Source organism: Sminthopsis crassicaudata, chromosome 2, assembly GCF_048593235.1.
Source record: "Sminthopsis crassicaudata isolate SCR6 chromosome 2, ASM4859323v1, whole genome shotgun sequence".
NCBI classification, from domain to species: domain Eukaryota; kingdom Metazoa; phylum Chordata; class Mammalia; order Dasyuromorphia; family Dasyuridae; genus Sminthopsis; species Sminthopsis crassicaudata.
The window spans coordinates 25,472,661-25,491,429 of record NC_133618.1 but is presented as its reverse complement, the minus strand read 5'-3'; the positions used below and the strand labels follow the sequence as shown (position 1 = coordinate 25,491,429).

General features: G+C 48.8%; 1 protein-coding gene across 2 annotated transcripts in view; it reads right to left on the bottom strand.

Moving 5' to 3' along the window:
- Positions 1 to 1,030: 1,030 nt before the first annotated feature.
- Positions 1,031 to 18,769, bottom strand: part of RNF24 (ring finger protein 24) — an 82,716-nt gene continuing 64,977 nt past the window's right edge. For both annotated transcript variants that reach the window (XM_074285483.1, XM_074285482.1), the window contains exons 4-6: positions 18,203 to 18,244; positions 7,770 to 7,849; positions 1,031 to 6,379 (exon numbers count right to left, since the gene is read on the bottom strand). In XM_074285483.1, coding sequence (XP_074141584.1) covers positions 6,241 to 6,379; positions 7,770 to 7,849; positions 18,203 to 18,244 — 261 coding nt within the window. In that variant the 3' untranslated portion in view covers positions 1,031 to 6,240. The remainder of the gene's footprint in view (positions 6,380 to 7,769; positions 7,850 to 18,202; positions 18,245 to 18,769) is intronic.

Genomic DNA, 18,769 nt, shown 5'->3' with positions numbered 1-18,769 from the left:
GCGGGGAGGCTGGGCATCAGCCCAGGGTTGGCTGGGTACCCTGCGGCCGCCCCCTCCCTCTTGCTCCGGTCCCCCTTCTGGTTAGCGTAGACGTAGCCAGCCTGGGAAAGGAGATTCCTCAGGGCAACTCGGGAGTCGGCACAGACTCTCCCAAAGGTGGGAGGAGGAGGGAAGCCGCCCTGGGTCTGAGCTGCGGCCCCCTGGCCCGGGAACGGGCAGGAGCCCTGTGGCTCGGTCTTGGGGCTCCGGGCCGTGGGGATCACTGAGATTCTGTGGACTTGGAACTTGAAAGTTTTATTGCAGATTTGGAGGTTTAGCCCCAAGAAGGCCTTGGAGTTAGTCTCTTCTCCCCAGACCTGAGACCTCCACCTCTTGGCCCCCAGTTAATCTTCCACCCCCCAAGGGTCACTCCCTGCTGCCAGCCTCCGTCTGTGCCCGTGAGTACCCAGAGTACCTGCTGGGCCTGCTGTCACTGAAATCCTCAAGTCACCTAGCATGCAGAAGGCACTTAATAAATGCTCAGCGACAGGAGACAAGAGGCTCATTACACAAGGGCTGGCAGGGTGCAAGGGAAGGCAACAGAGCAGGCCTTTTCCTTCTGTTTCCATCTGTGCAGAAGGGGTAGGACTGGAAGGCTGCTCTGGATCCCTGATCCCCGATCCCCCGGGTGCTAGACCTTCGGCCTTGGCCTTGGCCCTTGCCCATTAGCTGTTAGGTACTTGGGCCAATTTCGGGCCCTTCCCTGACACCAGAGACCCCCGAAAGAGGCGTCTCCTGTTTCTTCTGCCATCCCCTGTTGGGGTGTCTAAAGGGAGGGAGGAGGGATGCTCACTGCCAAGGGCTCTGCCATCGTTGCTGCTCGGTTAATTCCACAGGTCGAGCTCCTTCCTCACTGGGAAGCCCCCAAACTGAGGGCCAGCCTTTGCCCTGACGCTCCAGCCCGCAGGAAGGCTTCTGTTCCCCGAGGACCTTGCGTGGGGGACCCCGACAGGCTCACCGCAAAGAGAGGGATGCGTCCTGATAACATGTATTTTCAAAATCTGCTTTTATTTACATTTCAAGTCAATCACATGCAAACATTATTTTTTTAAAACAAGAATGTGATTAGCAAAAGATGCATTAGAATTTTAAAATAGCAATTAAATATACAAAAATATAGCTTACAAAAACAGCGAATGTTTTCAAAAATATTCTGCTGCAGAATCCTTAGTGTATAAATATGTCTATGAAACCAGAGGCTCAGAGTTTCATAAACTTTTGCAGGAGTTACACGATATCGACTTGAATCACCCAGGGGCAGCGAGCGCCATGCGGAGACCAGCTCGAGGAAGTGCCCGAGACCCCAATCCAGTGGCTGGCGATGCTCCCCTTCCTGGGAATGGGGGGGACTATCTATCTTCCACTGTCTATCCATTCGTTAATACTGGATGTCTTGCCTTGTGACTAATTATTCTGTTAAGGACATTCCAGCCATCCTGAGGGTCAATAAATGATAAACAGGAATCGTGGGAGAGCTCCCCGGAACAGCAGTATCCCGGGACTCTGGTGGGGCTGACCAGGAGGCTGAGCCCCAATGCCCAGCTAACCAGATGGCACCTATTGGGGGCCCAAAGGCTAAAAGAATAGGACTGGCATCAGGCCCTGGACAGTTCCAGTCCAATCAGAAATAAGTCCTAGGGATGTCTGAGGCGTTCGGTTCTAGGAGAAATCGGTTCCAACTCATGGGGGCGAAGTTACACAGTTCTGATTTTAGGGCTCTTGGCCACTCACACATGAAGATGGAAAACTTAAATAATGAGAACAACTTATAACAAACCTCGATCCTAAATCTGAACTCCGAAATACTTAGTTTTTAAAAACGGGAGTAAGCGACCGAGTCCTGCCCACCAATCTTTGAGATTCTTAGCTTCATTTATGAAAAAAACAAAACAGCAATTGATTCTCCCCCAAAGCCATCCAGTGACAAAGTTCATCGCAATGCACAACATCCTTTCCTTTCCCCAGTTTTTTGCAGTGTGGGTAAAGAAAGGTTTAACGTCTCAGGATGTGGGTCTGAGAGAGGGGGATGGAGGGAACAAAGTCTGAAAAGTGCTTCTGCAGAGCCTTTCCTTTCCTTTCAAGTTTCAGCTTCAAGGCTCAGGATTCAAGTGCTTTTGGCCCAGGGCTGGGCCAGCTCAAGATTAAGGGCAGGCCAGGAAGAGCCATCACCTGGCGCCGGCCCAGGACTCAGAAAAGACAAGGAGGTAGGGGCTGGGGGAGGGGAACTTTGCATGTGGCTCTGGGTGTCTAAAAAGGCAGCTGGCCCAGTGGACGTGCATCAGATGTGCTGTCAAGAGATCTGCTTTCAAATCCTATCTCCATAATTATCAGCTGGTTTAGCCACCACGAGGAGCCTGGCTCTCCCCATGCCGGCCCCTCCTCAGGGAAGGAGCACCCATCTCCAGCAGTCCGGCACAAGCCACGGGGCCCCTTCCTCCCCAAGCCCCTGGGTCTCCATCTTCTCTAAGGAGCTGATGAGGAGAAGGGGAGGTTTCAATGAGCTCTCAGCTCGGATGGAAACGGTCCGGCTAAAACAAGGGTGGTCAGGGAGGGGGATGGTTTGGCTGACTTGGGCCGGGGCCACACAAAGGCCCTGATGAGTCCATGTCCGATCTCTGGTTGGTTGGGTACTTAAAAGGTCAAATATTGGCTTTTATGGCGAGGGTGAGGGAGGGAGTGGAAGGTTCTGTTTGTCTAGAAACAAGGAATTCCATTATGTTGTAACGGAGGATCTGCCTTGCTGGAAAGGAATGTGGTTCAAGAGCGATTCTGCGGTTCCAGATGGACTGACCGCGGCCCGGGAAGGGCTCCCCTCCGAGCGATGGCTCACAGTCTGCCAGCCCAAAGAGCTCTGGGAGCCATGGCCAGGCTGGGGCAGTGAGGGGGGAGGCCGAGGGGTGACACGGCGGGCGCTCTTCAAGGGCAGCCCCGGGACCTGCTGGCACAGTGACTATCCTGGCCACCCCTGCAGGTCATGGAGCTCTGATCGTGGTCATGTAATAACCTGACAGGGAGACCAGCTAGTCCTAGGCATGGGGGGGGGGGGTTCATGAGGGAAACACAAGTGGGCTCTTGTTCCAGACCGAACTCTCCAGGTGTGGGCTCCATGTTTAGAATGTAAGCCCTCGGAGGGCAGGGAACCCAGCATGACGCCGGCAAGAGGAGGTGCTGGTGACTCTTTCATTTCGTTTATTCACTGTCCCTAAATCCTTCCTGGCGGGTCTCATCTGAGGAAGTGGAAAATGCTACAGATTCTGCAGCTAAGAAAGCTGGGAAGGCCTGGCCTGCTTCCCAGGGCCGAAGGCCCCGGGTTCCTGTGCCTTGTCCCTGAGTCCCAGTGATACAAGAGATTCTGGGTCAGCAGCTGGAGAAGGCGAGTGAATGGCCGGCGAAGGGTTGATAGAGTCCACTTTTTCAGCTTCCTTTCTTCATATTTCAGTTAGAAACACAAAAATCGCTGATGGGTAAGTAGGCAAAAGTCCCCAAGGGCCTAAACATCCCCCTGGATCTTCACCAAGAGATGGGGAGCAACCAGTGACTTCCAGGACTTTCAGTTTGATTCAGGGATCAAAGGGATTCTTTTCTCATTCCTTCTTTCTCCTTCTTGGATTAATACTGGTACCAAACGTGTAACTACACCTACAACTGTGTTCTGTATTGTTCTGGCCGGAGTACACGATCACAGTCCACTTAGTATTTCTATCAGAGTAGAATTGGTCCGGGAACGAGCTGGGAATTCCCCTTGTTGAGGTCTTTGAACAAGGGCTGTTGGCTTGGCCCAGAGGGTCTCTCCAATCCCAAAGACTATGGGCTCTATATCATTCTCTGCTAGGTCAAGGTCACTAGAGTCACGAGGCTTAAGGGACTGGGAGAAGTGACTGGCTTTTGGCCCATGGTCCTCAAACTCCATTACAGGAGCTGATGACAAAGCAGAGCCAAGATTTCTTCCGATCAATCGCTTGCTTAACATCATCCACTTTGCTTATTGACAAATGTCAAGATGGATTTGTGGGGACAACTCTGACTTTCTGCTTAGACAATTAGTGTAAACAAACACAGTACAGACACCAGGAGGAGTCCGTTGGGACATTTGTACCCAGTTGGACTCCTTTCTGATCTGCGAATGAGAAGATATTTCGATTTTGCTACTTTGGCCTTCGGTAGACGGAGCTAAGTTGGAATTATACAATCAACGTCTGAACAGATTTTCAGCTGGAAAGAATATTTGAGATATTGGACTAAAATGGACTTAAAAAACAGTCCCTTGCTGAGGTTTTCTGACTTCTGTTTTGATCGTGGCCCCATATGGAAGAAATGGCACTTATTCCAAAGCTGTTCCATGTTCCTGGAAAATTCTAGGCTGTAAACAATGTAACTAAACCGTATAGATCCAGAGACAAGCCCAATATTCTCTTTTGACATTGGTCACTAAAAATAGTTTACTGTAAACCTGTTTCATCAGAGTTCTATTGGTTTCCTGGCATTTAATGACTGCCGGAAATGCAGAAAAGGAAAGAGAGAAGTCAGAGGGAGGCAGGAGTACTAATAACTGGTTCCATTAATGGCTCAGAAGATAAACATGGATCCCAACAGGTTAAAGCTCTACTACAAAAACAGCCTTCCCTTCCATTCCCTTGTTCAAGAACTAGGACAGAACCTGCAGACTCTCCCCCCCTCCCAGAGTCCCCCAGGACTCACCAGAGCAGCAGTTTCCTTTTCTAACTCCCTAACCGCTCTGTTCCAATGCTTGCCTTTTTGATGTCTAATGGATGGTGGGGAGTGGGGGACGCCAGTGGGAAGCACTTGAGGATGAAATCTTTTGCTTCTAGTTCAATCTTATGCCTGCCATGTTCCAAAGGCCTTGGGACATGATAAAGGCAGAGCAGCCACGAAGAAGGCCGGCAAGAAGTCATGGTAAGGGGTGGGCTGGGCCGTGGGGAAGAGCTGGCTAGGCCATCTGCTTCTTTCTGAGCTCATTTACAATATATTCTGGTACCCCCAAAGATCAGCTACTTTTGGGTCACTTCTATAGAAGTCTGTGAGTGCAAGAGACGAAGCCATCTATGGCTTCTATAAATAAGCGTTCCAGAGCCAAGTACAAAACTAAACACACAATCAAGAGCTCCTTAATCCCGGGCTGCTGAATACAATATTTACAAGTTCAAATATTTTTAAAAATACGGAGTGCAACGTCCGTGGGATGTTTTAAGAACAGTGCCTTAGAACTAACTGGAAACTCAAGAACAGTTTGTTCTAATAAGAGCAAGAGATGGGTAGAACTGAGGTCAAACGGAGGGGTTTGGGGAGAACAGAAGGAGGGAAAGGTTGTGGGCTCAGCCTAGGATTGGGTAGGTAGGTGGTTCTTTTGGGGGGCTGATTTTCAGGGGCGCTGGTATCCAATCTGACTGCACCGTCACTAGTATATCTGCTGGCGGCCCAATTCCCAGAGTCTGGGTGACTGTGGGCTTACTGAGTCATGGGGAGGATGATGACCAGGTCCAGATGCTCCCTCATGCCCTTGGGTCTTGGGGCTACCGCCACCCCCGAACAAGTCCGGTTGCTCAGTTGGGGCCAGCTGGAAGTCCTGGGGAGAACCCTCCGACTCCTGGCCGGGCCGTGCTGACCACCCCTCTCTTTCTCTGGCTCCTTACTGCCTGACCACCTGTGACAATCTGGTGGGGAGGGCCATGGCGCAGTCACCACTCCCTGGGGCCTTGCCCAATCGGACTTTTTGTCAGAACCACAGGATTCCCAGATGCAGGATCAGGACGCTGGTGGGCTTGGGGCGGGCAGGCTCATCCGGCGACTCGGGGAGCTTCATGCTTGGTCTGCGGGGTGGGAGGGGTTGGCCTGGCAGTGCAGGGGTCCAGCCCCTGAGGCTCAGCCTGCAGTCCCTCCTGCCGCACTCGCCATCACCTACTCTTGCTCATCCTAGGCAAACTCTGGGCAGGCACAGGGGCTGGGGCCGCACACTGGTGACCCCACTCACTGGAACCCCCTGACCCCCCATTTGGGGGTCCTCTGTGCCAGGACACGGGAGGGCAGCCTAGGCTTCCGGTGGCTTCAGGACCCAAAGGAGGAGCTCTTCGGGAGGGCCGGGGATCACTGGTGCATCTCTGTGGGACGGCCAATCCAGGGGCGAGGGCCCTCCGCCTGGGGTTCATCGCGATATCGTGTGCTGAGTCCGTCCTGGGGATGGGGCTAGACTATGTTCTCAGCCCCGGGGAGGGGGCCCTGTGGGGGGCCGCGGTCCTGCTTACTGTGCAGCTGCGCCAGCTGCAGGACCGGCATGTTGCACAGTGGGCACACTTTCCGGACCTCCAGCCACTTGATGAGGCACCTGCAAGTGAAAGACAAAGCAACAAGGGGACGTCAGGCCCCTGCGGCAGCCCGTTTCTGGGGGGCGGCCCTGCGCACTACCTATGGCCTTTGTGAGGAAGAGAATGACCAACGGCGAACTGGACACATAATTCTCTAACCCAGGGGGCTGAAGCCCAAGAGTGGGGCTGCTCTGCTTCAGTCTGGGGGCGCCGGACAAGTCCCCCCATTCTACAGAGCTGCCCCATACAGCCACATCCCAGGCAGAAAGCGCCCCGTCCCTGGCCCTCTTCTCATAAAAGTCTCTCCTAAAGGAATAGGTTGTCTTGGAAGGTGGGCAAGTGGAATGAACTCTTTTTAGAAAGAAACGGAGCAAATGCAATTTTTTTGGACCTGTGGGAAAATACTCAGCGAGAAAACGAGTATATTTTGCCAGGCCCAATGTCCAGATTCCGATTTAAAACCACAATACGCTCTGACCACGAGATTATTTCGGAGACATGATCTCCACGTGGACAGCGCCGGGGACCTGGGCCGCTGCTGCTCTGGCTCTAACAGGGCAGAGGTTTGGGCAGCTGGGACGATGCTTTCCTTCCCCTTCCCCTTGATGATTTGCCGTCCACTCTCACACCCTAAGCTTGACTTTCTACCCTAACTGGGAAGAATCCTATCCACTGGAAATCTCTCCTTCCCAAATACAGCAAAGAGTCAAAGACAAAAGTTTTGTCCCCACGTGACTCTTTCCCACAATGAGGTGATTCAGGTCAGTTCCAAAGGCCTTGTGATGGAGAGAGCCCTCTGCACCCAGACAAGAGGCCTATGGGGCTGAGCATGGATCACAACATAGCCTTCTCACTGTTGTTGTTTGCTTACATTTTACTTTCTCTTTTTTTCCCTTTTTAATCTGATTTTTCTTGTGCAGCATGATAATTGTGGAAATATGTATACATATATTGAATTTAACATGTATTTTAACATGTTTAACATATTAGATTGCTTGCCATCTAGGGGAGGGGGTGGGGAGAAGGGGAAAATTTGGAACACAAGGCTATGCAAGGGCCAGTGTTGAAAATTTTCCATGCATATGTTTTGAAAATAAAAAGTTTTAATAAAAAAAAAAGTTTTGTCACTAGCAGCAAGACTGAGCGAGCATCTGGGTTATTTTCCTGCTTCTGAATGCCCATGTTGTGCTCCATTAAGATAGTTCTAATAGAAAATGAGTTTTCTGGGATTGAGTAAACATAGCCCCAAATAAAAGGGAACAATAGAGAGGTGCATTTGACCTTGGCCAATGGCATTAGTGTGGAGGGGGTACCTAGTCCTTAATTTAAGGACCTTAATTTAAAGCTGCCCAGCAGAATATCCTGTCACTGATGTAAATACACCATAACATGCAAGAGCCCCATACTCACTTCCTGTGGAAGGCATGCTTACACGGGCAGATTCCCAATTCATCTTTGGGCTTGAAATCTTCTAAACAGACTGCACAGATCTGAAAGAAACATTCCCAAGTGAGAGTGACTCCTTGCTGGAAATACTAGCACCGGGGACCCCCAAGCTCGGGCCCTCCTCACCCTGCGGGGCCCGCGCATCCCCCCCAGATGTGACTCTTTCTCAAACATGATGGAAGCTTTGAGAAAACAAAAGCCAGAAGTCGGGGAACACTCCAGGAGAGGGCTCAGGGCTGTCCTTGCTCTAGTTCTGGTGGCTCATGGCTAGATGGTTCTTCTATCACAATTTAACTGGCGCTAGGCCCTGAGGCAAGGAGCAGCTCACTTTGGCTCCCAAGGTTCTGTGAGCCTCTGGGAAGCACTTTACACATGGGTAATCCGATTCTCAGGACAGTCCTGTCCCTTACTGTCCAGGCAGACTAACTACTAAGTGTTCATTTAAAGCTAGATTTGAACTCAGGTCTTCTTGTCAGCAGGCCCAGTGCTTGGGTCACTGGGTGCCATCTTCTCATTATGGGTCTTCAATTCTGCTTGGTTGTGATTTAGAAAGTTTGGAAATCAGAAGGGAATGGAGAAACCAAGCCAACTGTTGGGAACAATTCCCCCTGGGGCTGTGGTGTGTGTGTATTTGGGGGGGGGCAACGGCAAAGGGGGAGGAGGCGGGCTGGGGGGGAGGGCCACAAAGACGCTTTCTCCTGCTTCCCTTTCCTCACCAGAAGCATAAAAGGTCTAAGAGAAACAGCCAAGCTGAGGGTGGGATTCTGACCCCCTATCCCCTCCTCAGGCCCTTGGACCCAGCTTCTTCGCTCTGTGGGAGGGGACAGCCAGGAGCCCCGGCAGAGCATCCGGAGTTCCGCAGGGGGCCAGGGGTACTGGGGCACCCAGAGGTGGGCGGGCTAACGCCCAGGAGTGCATGCTTTCTCAGGGCAGGATGTGAGCTTTTGAGGGTTCGTGGGAAAGGGTTGCTCCAGCTCAGGGGCCATGGACTTGGTCTCCTTCCCGCTGCAATAGGAGCGCCATAAACCACCCCTGGGCTGGTGGGGAAGATCTCTATACAGGAAAGAAAAAGCGTTAAAATTGCTGAATCCGTGCTCAGGAAAGCGCCCTGCTGAGCCAGCTGCTATGGTGAGGGGGAGATGGAGGGGCCCCTGGGAGGAGCCTCTCCTCTTTCAGGGCTGGCCTGAGGCTGGCCTCTCTAAATAGCTTTCCCGCTGAAGGGTCGAGCCTCCACCACACAGACTACCTCTCCTCCTCCTCCTCCTTCTCCTCTTCCTGATGCTAGGGCCTTTTCCAGGATTCTAGATAAAGCCATCCAAAGGCCTTGGGTCTCAAAGCCTACAGACCTGGGGGATGCTGAGGAACAGCTCCACCGGAGAAGGGAAAGGTATCAGTAAGGGTCCTGTCCTTGACACACTGCCAGGAAGTCACTTGGCTATGAGGTAGGAGGGCCTGGGTTCAAATCCCACTTCTGCGTCTGATGAGGCCTTAGACAAATCATCTTCCCACAGGCTTTGGTTTTTCTGGTTGCTGAACCCCTTCCTACTTTAGAGCCAGGATCACATGGAAGTGGATGGAGCTGGAAGATGTCTGGATCGGGCTGACCAGCCCCAGATTTGCTACCACAGAATTCTGGGGTAAACCGTTTGTTCTGTAGCTTCAGATTTCCTTTTTGTTCTTTGGGGACAGTCTGGTGCATCTTCGTCCTGATGTATAACGGAGAAGTGAGAGAAACCGCTTTTAATGCTCAATTCCATTTATAGGACCTAGAAGGGCCCCCATGACTTCCAGGATGGCTCCAGTGTCTGTGCATGTATGTGTGTCTGGGACCACTGATGCAGAGACCAACCTATGACAAAATCAGCCCCAACGTTATTAGTCTGGTTATTCCCTGTAAGAAAATCTCACTTCAAATGGGTCCAGTGACAGCTATGGCTGACCCCTGGCTTGCTGCTCAGGATGCTGAAGTGTGAGAAGGTCTAGCCATTGGCAAGAATCTACCATCATCTGGTTCCTCCCCTCATCCTTAGGTCCTGAACCCCAAGTCTCCCAGACATGGACATATATCCATTCTCAGGTCCACCTGCTGACCTTGGCCTTGGGGAGATGTCCATTCTCAAGTCCACTGCTGTTGAGGGGATGTCTGTTGTCAGGTCCACTTGCTGATCTTGGCCATTGAGGGGACTCCCCATCTTACTTTATAAACTGACGCCCTTTGTGCCTTCAACCCCGGTAATCGCCACTTTTATATCTAACACCTGGTTACAATTTTCATCCTTTAGGACTAGTTTCAGGCACAGCTGCTGAGGTGAAGGGTCACCGGAAGGGTCAGCTAAGGGAACTGAGGCAGAGGGGAAGCCACTTGTCTAAAAGACTCAGTTCCAGTGACGGGCTCTGACTCCTGGCAAGTCTACATGCAACTGTATCATAAGGTTCAAAGTGTGAATGAAAACATCACTAGTTTTATCTCCAAACTGATCTTGCCCAAGAAAATGGAAGCACTTTTTGATCAGAAGTCCTTCTCCAGTAAATCTCAACATGACAGCCAGTGTCAGACAACGCTCCCCTTCCTCGTCCATCAATTGGGCTCAGTGGGCTGCGCCAAGGAGCCCCCAATGCGCTGAAGAACGCTCAGGTCACGACTTGTGATCCAGCACAAGGCTGATGGCCCCTGCTGCTTCCAAAAATCATTGTATTCTTCACAACACATCTTTTCCAACAACTGCCGACAAGATGGAAGGCAGCAGAGCACAGTGTCTGCCCCAGGTTTCCTTATTCCTCTTAGATACAATAACACCCCTTCACCAGCTGGGACCCTCCCCCCCCAGGACTTACAGAGTGGCTGACCCCTCCATACGAGGCCGGCTCTGGTCCCAGTGGTCCTTAGGCCATCAGGTCAGAGGCCAGCCTTTTCCATGATATGCTGCCTTCCTCCTAGTTGTTCTCATGGATTCAGCTCTTTTGTTTGCAGAGCTGTTTCACACGCAGTCCTGTAGCTCCCAGAACCAAACCCAGGCTCCCGATCCCTCCACAGGCCAGACTGGAGGTCCATTTCAGAGGCAGGAAGGAGCTCAGCAGCCAGGCAGTCTGGGCCAGACCAGAATCCTATTCTATCACCCCTGACAAGGGGCCATCCAGCTTCTGCTGCTTCAGGTCGAGAGATGGCTCAGCCCCCTCGGGATGGCCTCCTGCTTCTGACCTGAAGCTCCTGTCCCTCCCTTCTGCCCTCTGGGACCAAACAGTAAGTCACCGGACATTTATTAAGTGCCCACCCTGTGCTGGGCACTGTGCTAAGTGCTGGCGACACCAAGTCCACAAATAGCCCTGCCCTCGAGGAGCTCACGGTCCAGTGGCAGAGACAATATAAAGACACAGCAAGCCATGCACAAGATAAATGGGGAATGATCCCCAGAGGGGAGGGGAGGCTTGGGGAGAAGCACTCAGAGGAAGCCAGGGAGGCCAGCGGGGGAAGCAGAGGAGGGAGAGCATTCTAGGCCCCCTGGATCGTGTCTGGGGCAGCAGAGGACTGGCTTATAAGGGCTTTCCTCCTTAACCAGAGGGTGTGTATCTGGTCCTAGAGGCCCCTGGGAGCTCCTGGAATTTATTGGGGGGGGGCAGACTTTGGCTGCTGAATAGTGGGAGCCTCAGGGAAGAGACCCAAAGCAGATGGAGGCTACAGTTCAGGGAGGGAGGAGAGTCTGCACCGAGGGGAGGCCACTGTGAGAGGAGAGATGGGGAGATTATCAGAGAGGGACTGGACCAGTGAGATCAGAAGCCCTGGCAACAGCCTGTGTGCTGGGAGAGACCAGGGTCTGGGATGAGTCCCAGGTTGTGAGCTGGGGGCACTGGGCACAGGGCACTGCCCTCATAGAAGTAGGGAAAGTGGGAGGAGGATTAGGGAGAGAGCATCATGTCCGCTTTGGATGATGTCTACAAGCCACTCGGCTGGAGAGCCCAGAATGACAGCCGGGGATGGGATGGAAGAGGCCCCTGGATCCCTCCTTGATCTCATCCTTGTGGACACGGCCCTCATGCTCCCTTGGGTGTGAGGGGATGCCCCGTTCCTTTGACCCACCATCCCAGCTTTGGACTCGAGTGTTCTCCCATGCTGGGGTCCTCTGGATCCCCTCCAGCTTATCAAGGCCCTGCCTGGAGGGAGGCCCCTGAACCTCCAGAGGAGGTCGGATGTGGCGGCAGGCTTCCTGGAAGCTCCATGTCTTTTAATTCAGACCAGGCCGCCAGACTGATGCCCAGGACGCTTGCAGTCCACCAAAATCCAGAGACCTTTTTCAGAACTCTTGACTATCCATCTATTCCACTTTATGGTTATGAAGTAGATCTTTGGTGCCCAAGTTTAAAACGTGACCTTCAACCCCCACCTCAGGGTTTAGCTTGTCAGAAGGCGCTCTCTTGCTTCTCCCTTCTAGCTCTGGGCCGTCTGGGAAGCAGGTGCCTTTCTCCCAGTTGCTGATACTGCAGAGCCGGCATAGAGCCCTGAGCGGCTCCCTGGAGACTTCCTGCAGGGTCACGGAACCATGTACAGTGATTTGGAGTCTGGCCAACCAACCAGCTTTGAATCCATCTGATGTTATTATCATCTTGGATCATATTTTTCCTTCTTCTCTGAAGAAAGACATATGATGCTTTCTCCAAATTTTTGTTGATAGTGATTCATAGGATTCTACTCATTGGATTAAGGGATTAAGGGAAATAGTCTGTCATGAACTCTTCTTGATGCAGTCAAGCTGGGCTTTGTGATCACAACTTCCCTTTCTGAGTGTTCGCCAATCATTTCTCTCTCTGTCTTTCTGTCTCTGTCTCTCTCTCTTTTAACCAATCATCTCTTTAATAAAATGCTTAAAAACAACCAATAGCAAACAATTAGTAAAAAATTAAAACCCGCATGCAGATGAAAGTCCAGAAAAAGTCCGGGTACCTCTATCTACTCTGCGGCCCCAGAACTGAGTCCTACCCGGCCTGTCCTTGTCTAACCAGTTGCTATGGGTGCCTGAGCCAAGTGGAGTAAGGGCTGGCTGAACTGGCTGCCCTGGGGCTGAAGTCACATGATGACTCTCACGACTCAGGCATTCCAGAACCGTGGTTCAATTGCTCACTAGTTTCAATATCAATATTAAAACAACATTCAATGTGTAACCATTTTTGCTCCGTTGGTAATCATTTAATCAGCGCAGGGCGCCAAGTATTGTTTAAGACATTGTTTTGTTAGGCTCCAGGAATGCACTAAGAAAAACACTTTGGCGCAAGACTCCTGCCACAGAGAAATCCAGGGAGAATGGGGCCGGGGAAGTTAAGAAGCCACATGGAGATCCCTAGGGAAAGCCGAGTGGTTCTGTTGGACTCTGCATCCCAGCTGGGTCAGCAGCATCACTGAGGCAGAGGAAAGGGCAGGGGTGGTCGGCAGAACCATGTCCCATGCACCCTTACAGAAAGACTAGGCCCTAAGCAGGAGCCATTACAGCAAGGGACAACGCTATCCTCGCCTAAGTCTGAAAGCACAGCTTAGAAGTAACCTGTGGCCATCACAGAGGGTTTCGCTATCAGAGGATGCGGGCCTTTGGGTGTGGAAAGGTTAGGGTCCAGCAGAGATCAGTGTGAATCTCAAACCCGGCCTGATGTGCTGGGAGAGAACCATGGAAAATGAGCTTTTTGATAAAGGAATCTGGGTAAAGGAAAAGAGAGTTTCACAGAGTTCACTTTGCAAAGTTTTGATGACTCTTGAAGACCTGAGTTCAAATCCTGTTTTTGATCCCTTTTGGGCAACTTAACCTTTTGATGCCCCGGAAAACTTTAAAATATAAACTGCAGGAGATCTGGCAGTCTGAGCTAGAAGCAGAACTTCTTACGACAATGACATCTCAGGTCTGATCCCACCTCTAAGTCCTATTAACTGAAAACATCTTGCAGATAATGGCAGTCAGTAATAACACATTTAAAATCCAACCCCCTGTGAAGTCATAACTCACTCAAATGTCACTTGGCTGACTGCCCATTTATAAGCTGCATTATCAAATTAACTGCCTCCAAATTTTTTTTTTTTTACTTAATATTATATTTCTCTAGAATCAATTAAGTTTGGTGAGGATATGGCTGGAGTCGTGCTTAATGTAGAGGAGGGAAAGGCATACAGAAACCTTTACAAATACAAAGTTATGATAAAAGTTGTATAATAAATGGGAGGCTTAAAACCTCCAACCCAACAACTTGGGTTTGGGGATGATCTCTCCCTCTTCCCATGTATTCATTCAGTTTCCAAATCTTGATCCCCCTGCTCTCAATTTGTAGGGACCATCCCCTAGCTTCCCTTGGACCCCTACAATAGTCTCCCAAGTGGCTTCTGTGGCTCAGGTCTAATCCTTTTTTCATACAACAGCCAGAGGGACAGAAAAAGGCTGAACTCTGTCACTGCCCCCTGCCCTAGTCACTGCCTTTTGACTCCTAAAAGTCCTAACTCTTTATTTGGAGTTTAAAGCCTTTTCCCACTTGATCTGCAGGCCTGGTTTTCCCTATGTCGTCCCTCGTGCACTAAGTGGGCCTGCCAGACTTGTCACTGCTGACCTTATGCCTGACATTCATCTCTGTGTGGTAGGTACCTCTGACCATTGACTTCTGGGGCCTTCTACTCTTTCTCCAGGAGAAGGCCTTGATCTTCCCACAAAATTCCCTCGGATTGACTCTGTGCACACTTCCAGGGATGCAGTATGGGGCCTTTTTCTCCTAATGGGATGGATGGAACCTTCTCCAATGTGGAGCCCATAGGATCAGGCCTCTCAGCCAGGCGACAGCATCTTCTTTGTCTCCTTCCTTTCTCCTTTCGGTGCTGTCTTCCCTGTTAGCAGGCAAGCTTCTTGAGGGCAGGGATTTGCATTTTTGTATTTCTGACATTTGGCAGAGTGACTGGAACACTAATTAAATGCATATTCATGTATTTATTGAGAGCCTTACATGTATACAGAACCTGAAGAAATTTTACCATCTGAACAGATTACAAGAATTTGAATAGAACTTGTAAATTCTTTACACACATTTAACAATTAACGCACCCTGCGCGTCATTGCTCTCAGCCCCACAGCATTCCGACTTGCTCCCATGCCTTGTTCCGCTATTCCCCAACTTATGGGAATCCCCTTGATTTCCAGTTCCTTGCCACCACAAGAAGAGAGCTACAGGTGTTTTTGCACATCATCCACTGCACTTTCCTTCCCTTCCTTTGGGATGCAGACTTTAGTAGTTACTGCTGAGCTATGGATTGGATTGATATGGATTCAGCATTTATTGTATATCTATGGCTAAGGTCCTGTGCCAGGTGCCAGGGATACAAAGTTGGGCCCTTGCCCTCCAAGTGTTCACAGATAGTGAAATATGTCCTTGTGCTGCCCATTGTTCACTGCAGATCATCCCTCTTGCTTTCTCCTGAAATTCGAAGGATGCCTGTGGAGCTTTCTGGCTTTCCCCTTCTCTCTCCTGCCATTCCCTTTTCTGCCCTTCCCACTGTTCTTTGGAATTTCTCATCAGTTCTTTCCATTGCCCTGTACTGGATCCTCACTTTGGGTTTTTAGAGGAAGTATGTACCATGTTCTACCAGCACAGCGGCCAAAGTGTCGGTGTTGAAAAGGATCTTTGCTTTTACCGGGCCTTGGGATAAGTAAAAGAGCTGGACAGTTTCCTAAAAGCAATTTAGCCGCCACCTTGTTTCTCTTCATTTCACGTCTATCTGTACAGTCTGTCCCAGATATACAAACTGTTGGACAAGCTCTGTAGAGTATTTAAATTTCTGCTGAAATTTAGGCAATAGACCTTCTTCTTTTCCTATTCTGCAGGGAGGGACGGGCCAAATTCCTTCAAGGGCTTTCAGATTTCTTTTGAGAGGATCTGCAATATCTGGTGGCTGACATAATTTTCAAGTGTGCCATCTGCCAACGCCCATACATTGGTATTACTCAGAGATCTGGGACAGTGCAGCAGGAAGACTGAGGCAGGAATCCTTGAGGAGACGAGGTCCTCAAGATAGAAACCCTGCAGTGCAAACATGGTGTGATTTCTGGAGCCGAGGGAGACTGTGGGCCATTGGGAAGTCAGAAAAGGTTTCCTGTGGGGAGGTGCTTTGAAGGAAGCTAATGAATTATAGATTATTTCCTACCATGTTGGAACCTCCTAACTTCTGTAATTTCAGAGGTTGTCCTGAGAAATGTAGGCTCAAACTTGAGTAACAAGCAGGGATAGGCTTGCCAATAAAAAGAGACAAACTGGTTCCCTGAAAAGTAACCCTGACTTTATCCTATGTGACCAATAATCTCTTGACAACCGGCTATTACCTGGGCATCTTTTCATTCCATCAGGTGATATGGGCCTGCAGGGAATGCCAGGTGACTGAAATCTCTTTATTCCTTCCTCATACCCTTTCTCCTTCCCTGCATTTCTTCCTTCCTTCCTTTTCTTCTTTTCAGTTCTGAATTCTGCCCCTCCTCCAGCCCCTCCATCACCCATCAGGATAGCAAGAAATAGGATATCCATTATCCATAAGAAGCAGTGCAAACCTGTTTCTATATCAGTTGTGCTGCTCAAGAAAAACAAGAAAAGCAAAGGGAAGGAGGCGGGCTTCAGTCTGCACCCAGTTCCTCCTCTGGAGGTACACAGCATTTATCAACACGGGTTGTTTGGAGCCGCTGCCTGTTCACAGTGTTGCTGGTACCCTGTGGCTCTCGGTTCTTTTCACTTCACTTTGCATCAGTTCACACAGGTTTTCCTGTGATCTTCGGAGCGCACCCTGCGCATCATTGCTCTCAGCCCCACAGCATTCCGACTTGCTCCCATGCCTTGTTCTGCTATTCCCCAACTTATGGGAATCCCCTTGATTTCCAGTTCCTTGCCACCACAAGAAGAGAGCTACAGGTGTTTTTGCACATCATCCACTGCACTTTCCTTCCGTTCCTTTGGGATGCAGACTTTAGTAGTTGCTGCTGAGCTATGGAGTATACCCAGGTATATGGTCCTTCAGACAACTGCTCTCCAGAAAGGTTGGATCAGTTCACGAATCCACCAAACATGCGTTAATGTTCCAGTTTTTCCACATTTGCTGCAACATTTGTCATTTTCCTTTTCTGTCGGGTTAGCCGATCGGATAGATATCAGGGAGGATCTTAAGAGTTGTTTTGATTTGCATTTCTCCAATCAGTAGTGACTCAGAGCTTTTTTTCCAAATATGACAACGGATAACTTTGATTTCTTCTTTTGAAGACTGCCTGTTTGCATCCTTTGACCATTTGCCAATTGGAGAATTTGCCTTTCTGTTTCTCTCTAAGTCTTCACTTCTTAATAAGCACTCTCATTATCTTTTCCCTTAGTTATTTTTTCATCCATTTTGTTTCCAAACCAGTAACATTTGAATATGAAATAATGAGAAAATAGCAAGACATAGTAGATGCTTAATGATTCATTAAAATGCTTTCTCTAGTGCTATCTACCCAATGAGTCCTCTGTTAATATGAAATAATTGATCTCAGTAGCTCTGAGAAGAATCCAGTGACCATCTTTGATAATTTAAAAAATTGTGCAAATTGGGACTTTTAAAATTAGTTGTTTATCTGAATTACAAAACAGCGGGCAATAGATAAGTTATGGGAAAGTAATAATAATAACAATAATAAGGATTATATATATATATATATATATATATATATAATTTTAAGGTTTGCAAAGCACTTTCCAAATATTACTTTATTAGAATGTTAAAATGATCCTGGGAAGTAAGTACTATCATTATTTCCATTTTGTTGATATGGAAACTGAGGCTAGAACACGTTAAGTGATTTGCCCAGCTAGTGTCTGGGGTAGCTACTCTGGTCTAATTCAGGGCCTTCTGGTAGGGTACAATGCTATCTGGCTGCTTAATTTTCTATTGTTCGAGGTTATTCTCCATAGTGTTTATGCAGGAAAGCAAATGACTAATTTTTTAAAAAAGAGCTCAGCTATAATAAGCACAGAGAAAATCTCCAGCTGTTTTAAGTATTGTGGAGAACCAATCAGTCAAACTTCAAAAAGTGCTTTACATGAGTGTATCATGATGAGTGCATCATCACATTGTCTATCAGCTGGGTTTAAAGCAGCCGTAGAATATAGGAGTGAAAGGAATTCCTGACTGTAGTTAGTGATTGAAGAGTAATGCTAATAAAGTATCAGCACGAGGATGTCCTTGTGGGCTAGTGGACTTCTCTCTGGTTTGTGGTCAAGTCCAACCTCCGCTCTTGCTCTCCACCCCCAATATTTGTCTTTGCTCCTGAGCAGCCACAAGTAAAATTGCATAAAGAAATCCTTAGCAAGCCATTCTGTTTAAAACAAGGATACTCCTAGTTAACCACCACACAAGATTCACTACTCACCTCATGCAAATTCAGCTCTTTTACTTTTTCTTTTAATATAACCTGAAAAAGAAAACTTAAGTTTTTATGCTGATCTCTTTGTGTTCCCAGAATTTGTTGTTATTCTATTTATAAGGTTTTAACAGCTTTTCTTATGCACAGACAGCTCATTTCCTAAACATAAATTTAACGTTTATCAGAATTTTTTGTTTGAAATGCTATTGCATAGCATTTTAATTAATTATTTTATAAACCATGTTCAGAAATCCTTTACTCACTCCCAAGACAATTTAATTCAAATGTTTAGCTGTTTCTCCAAATTGAAGGATATAAAAAAGGGATAATGGGTTAAAAGAAATGTCAAAATGATGAGATCCCTTTCAACTCTAAGAAGCCAAAAAAAGGAGGGGCATTTTTAGGAAGGGCATTTTCTAGGATAAAATTAGTTTTATGTTGTAGAAATTACTTTTCAACTTAAAACAAAAAATAAAGAAGTCATGTTTGAGTATAAAAATTCTAGAACTAAGATAGATCTCTTCCCTAGTCCCAACAAAGAAGCAAAATGACTTTTATGGTAAGTCACATTAA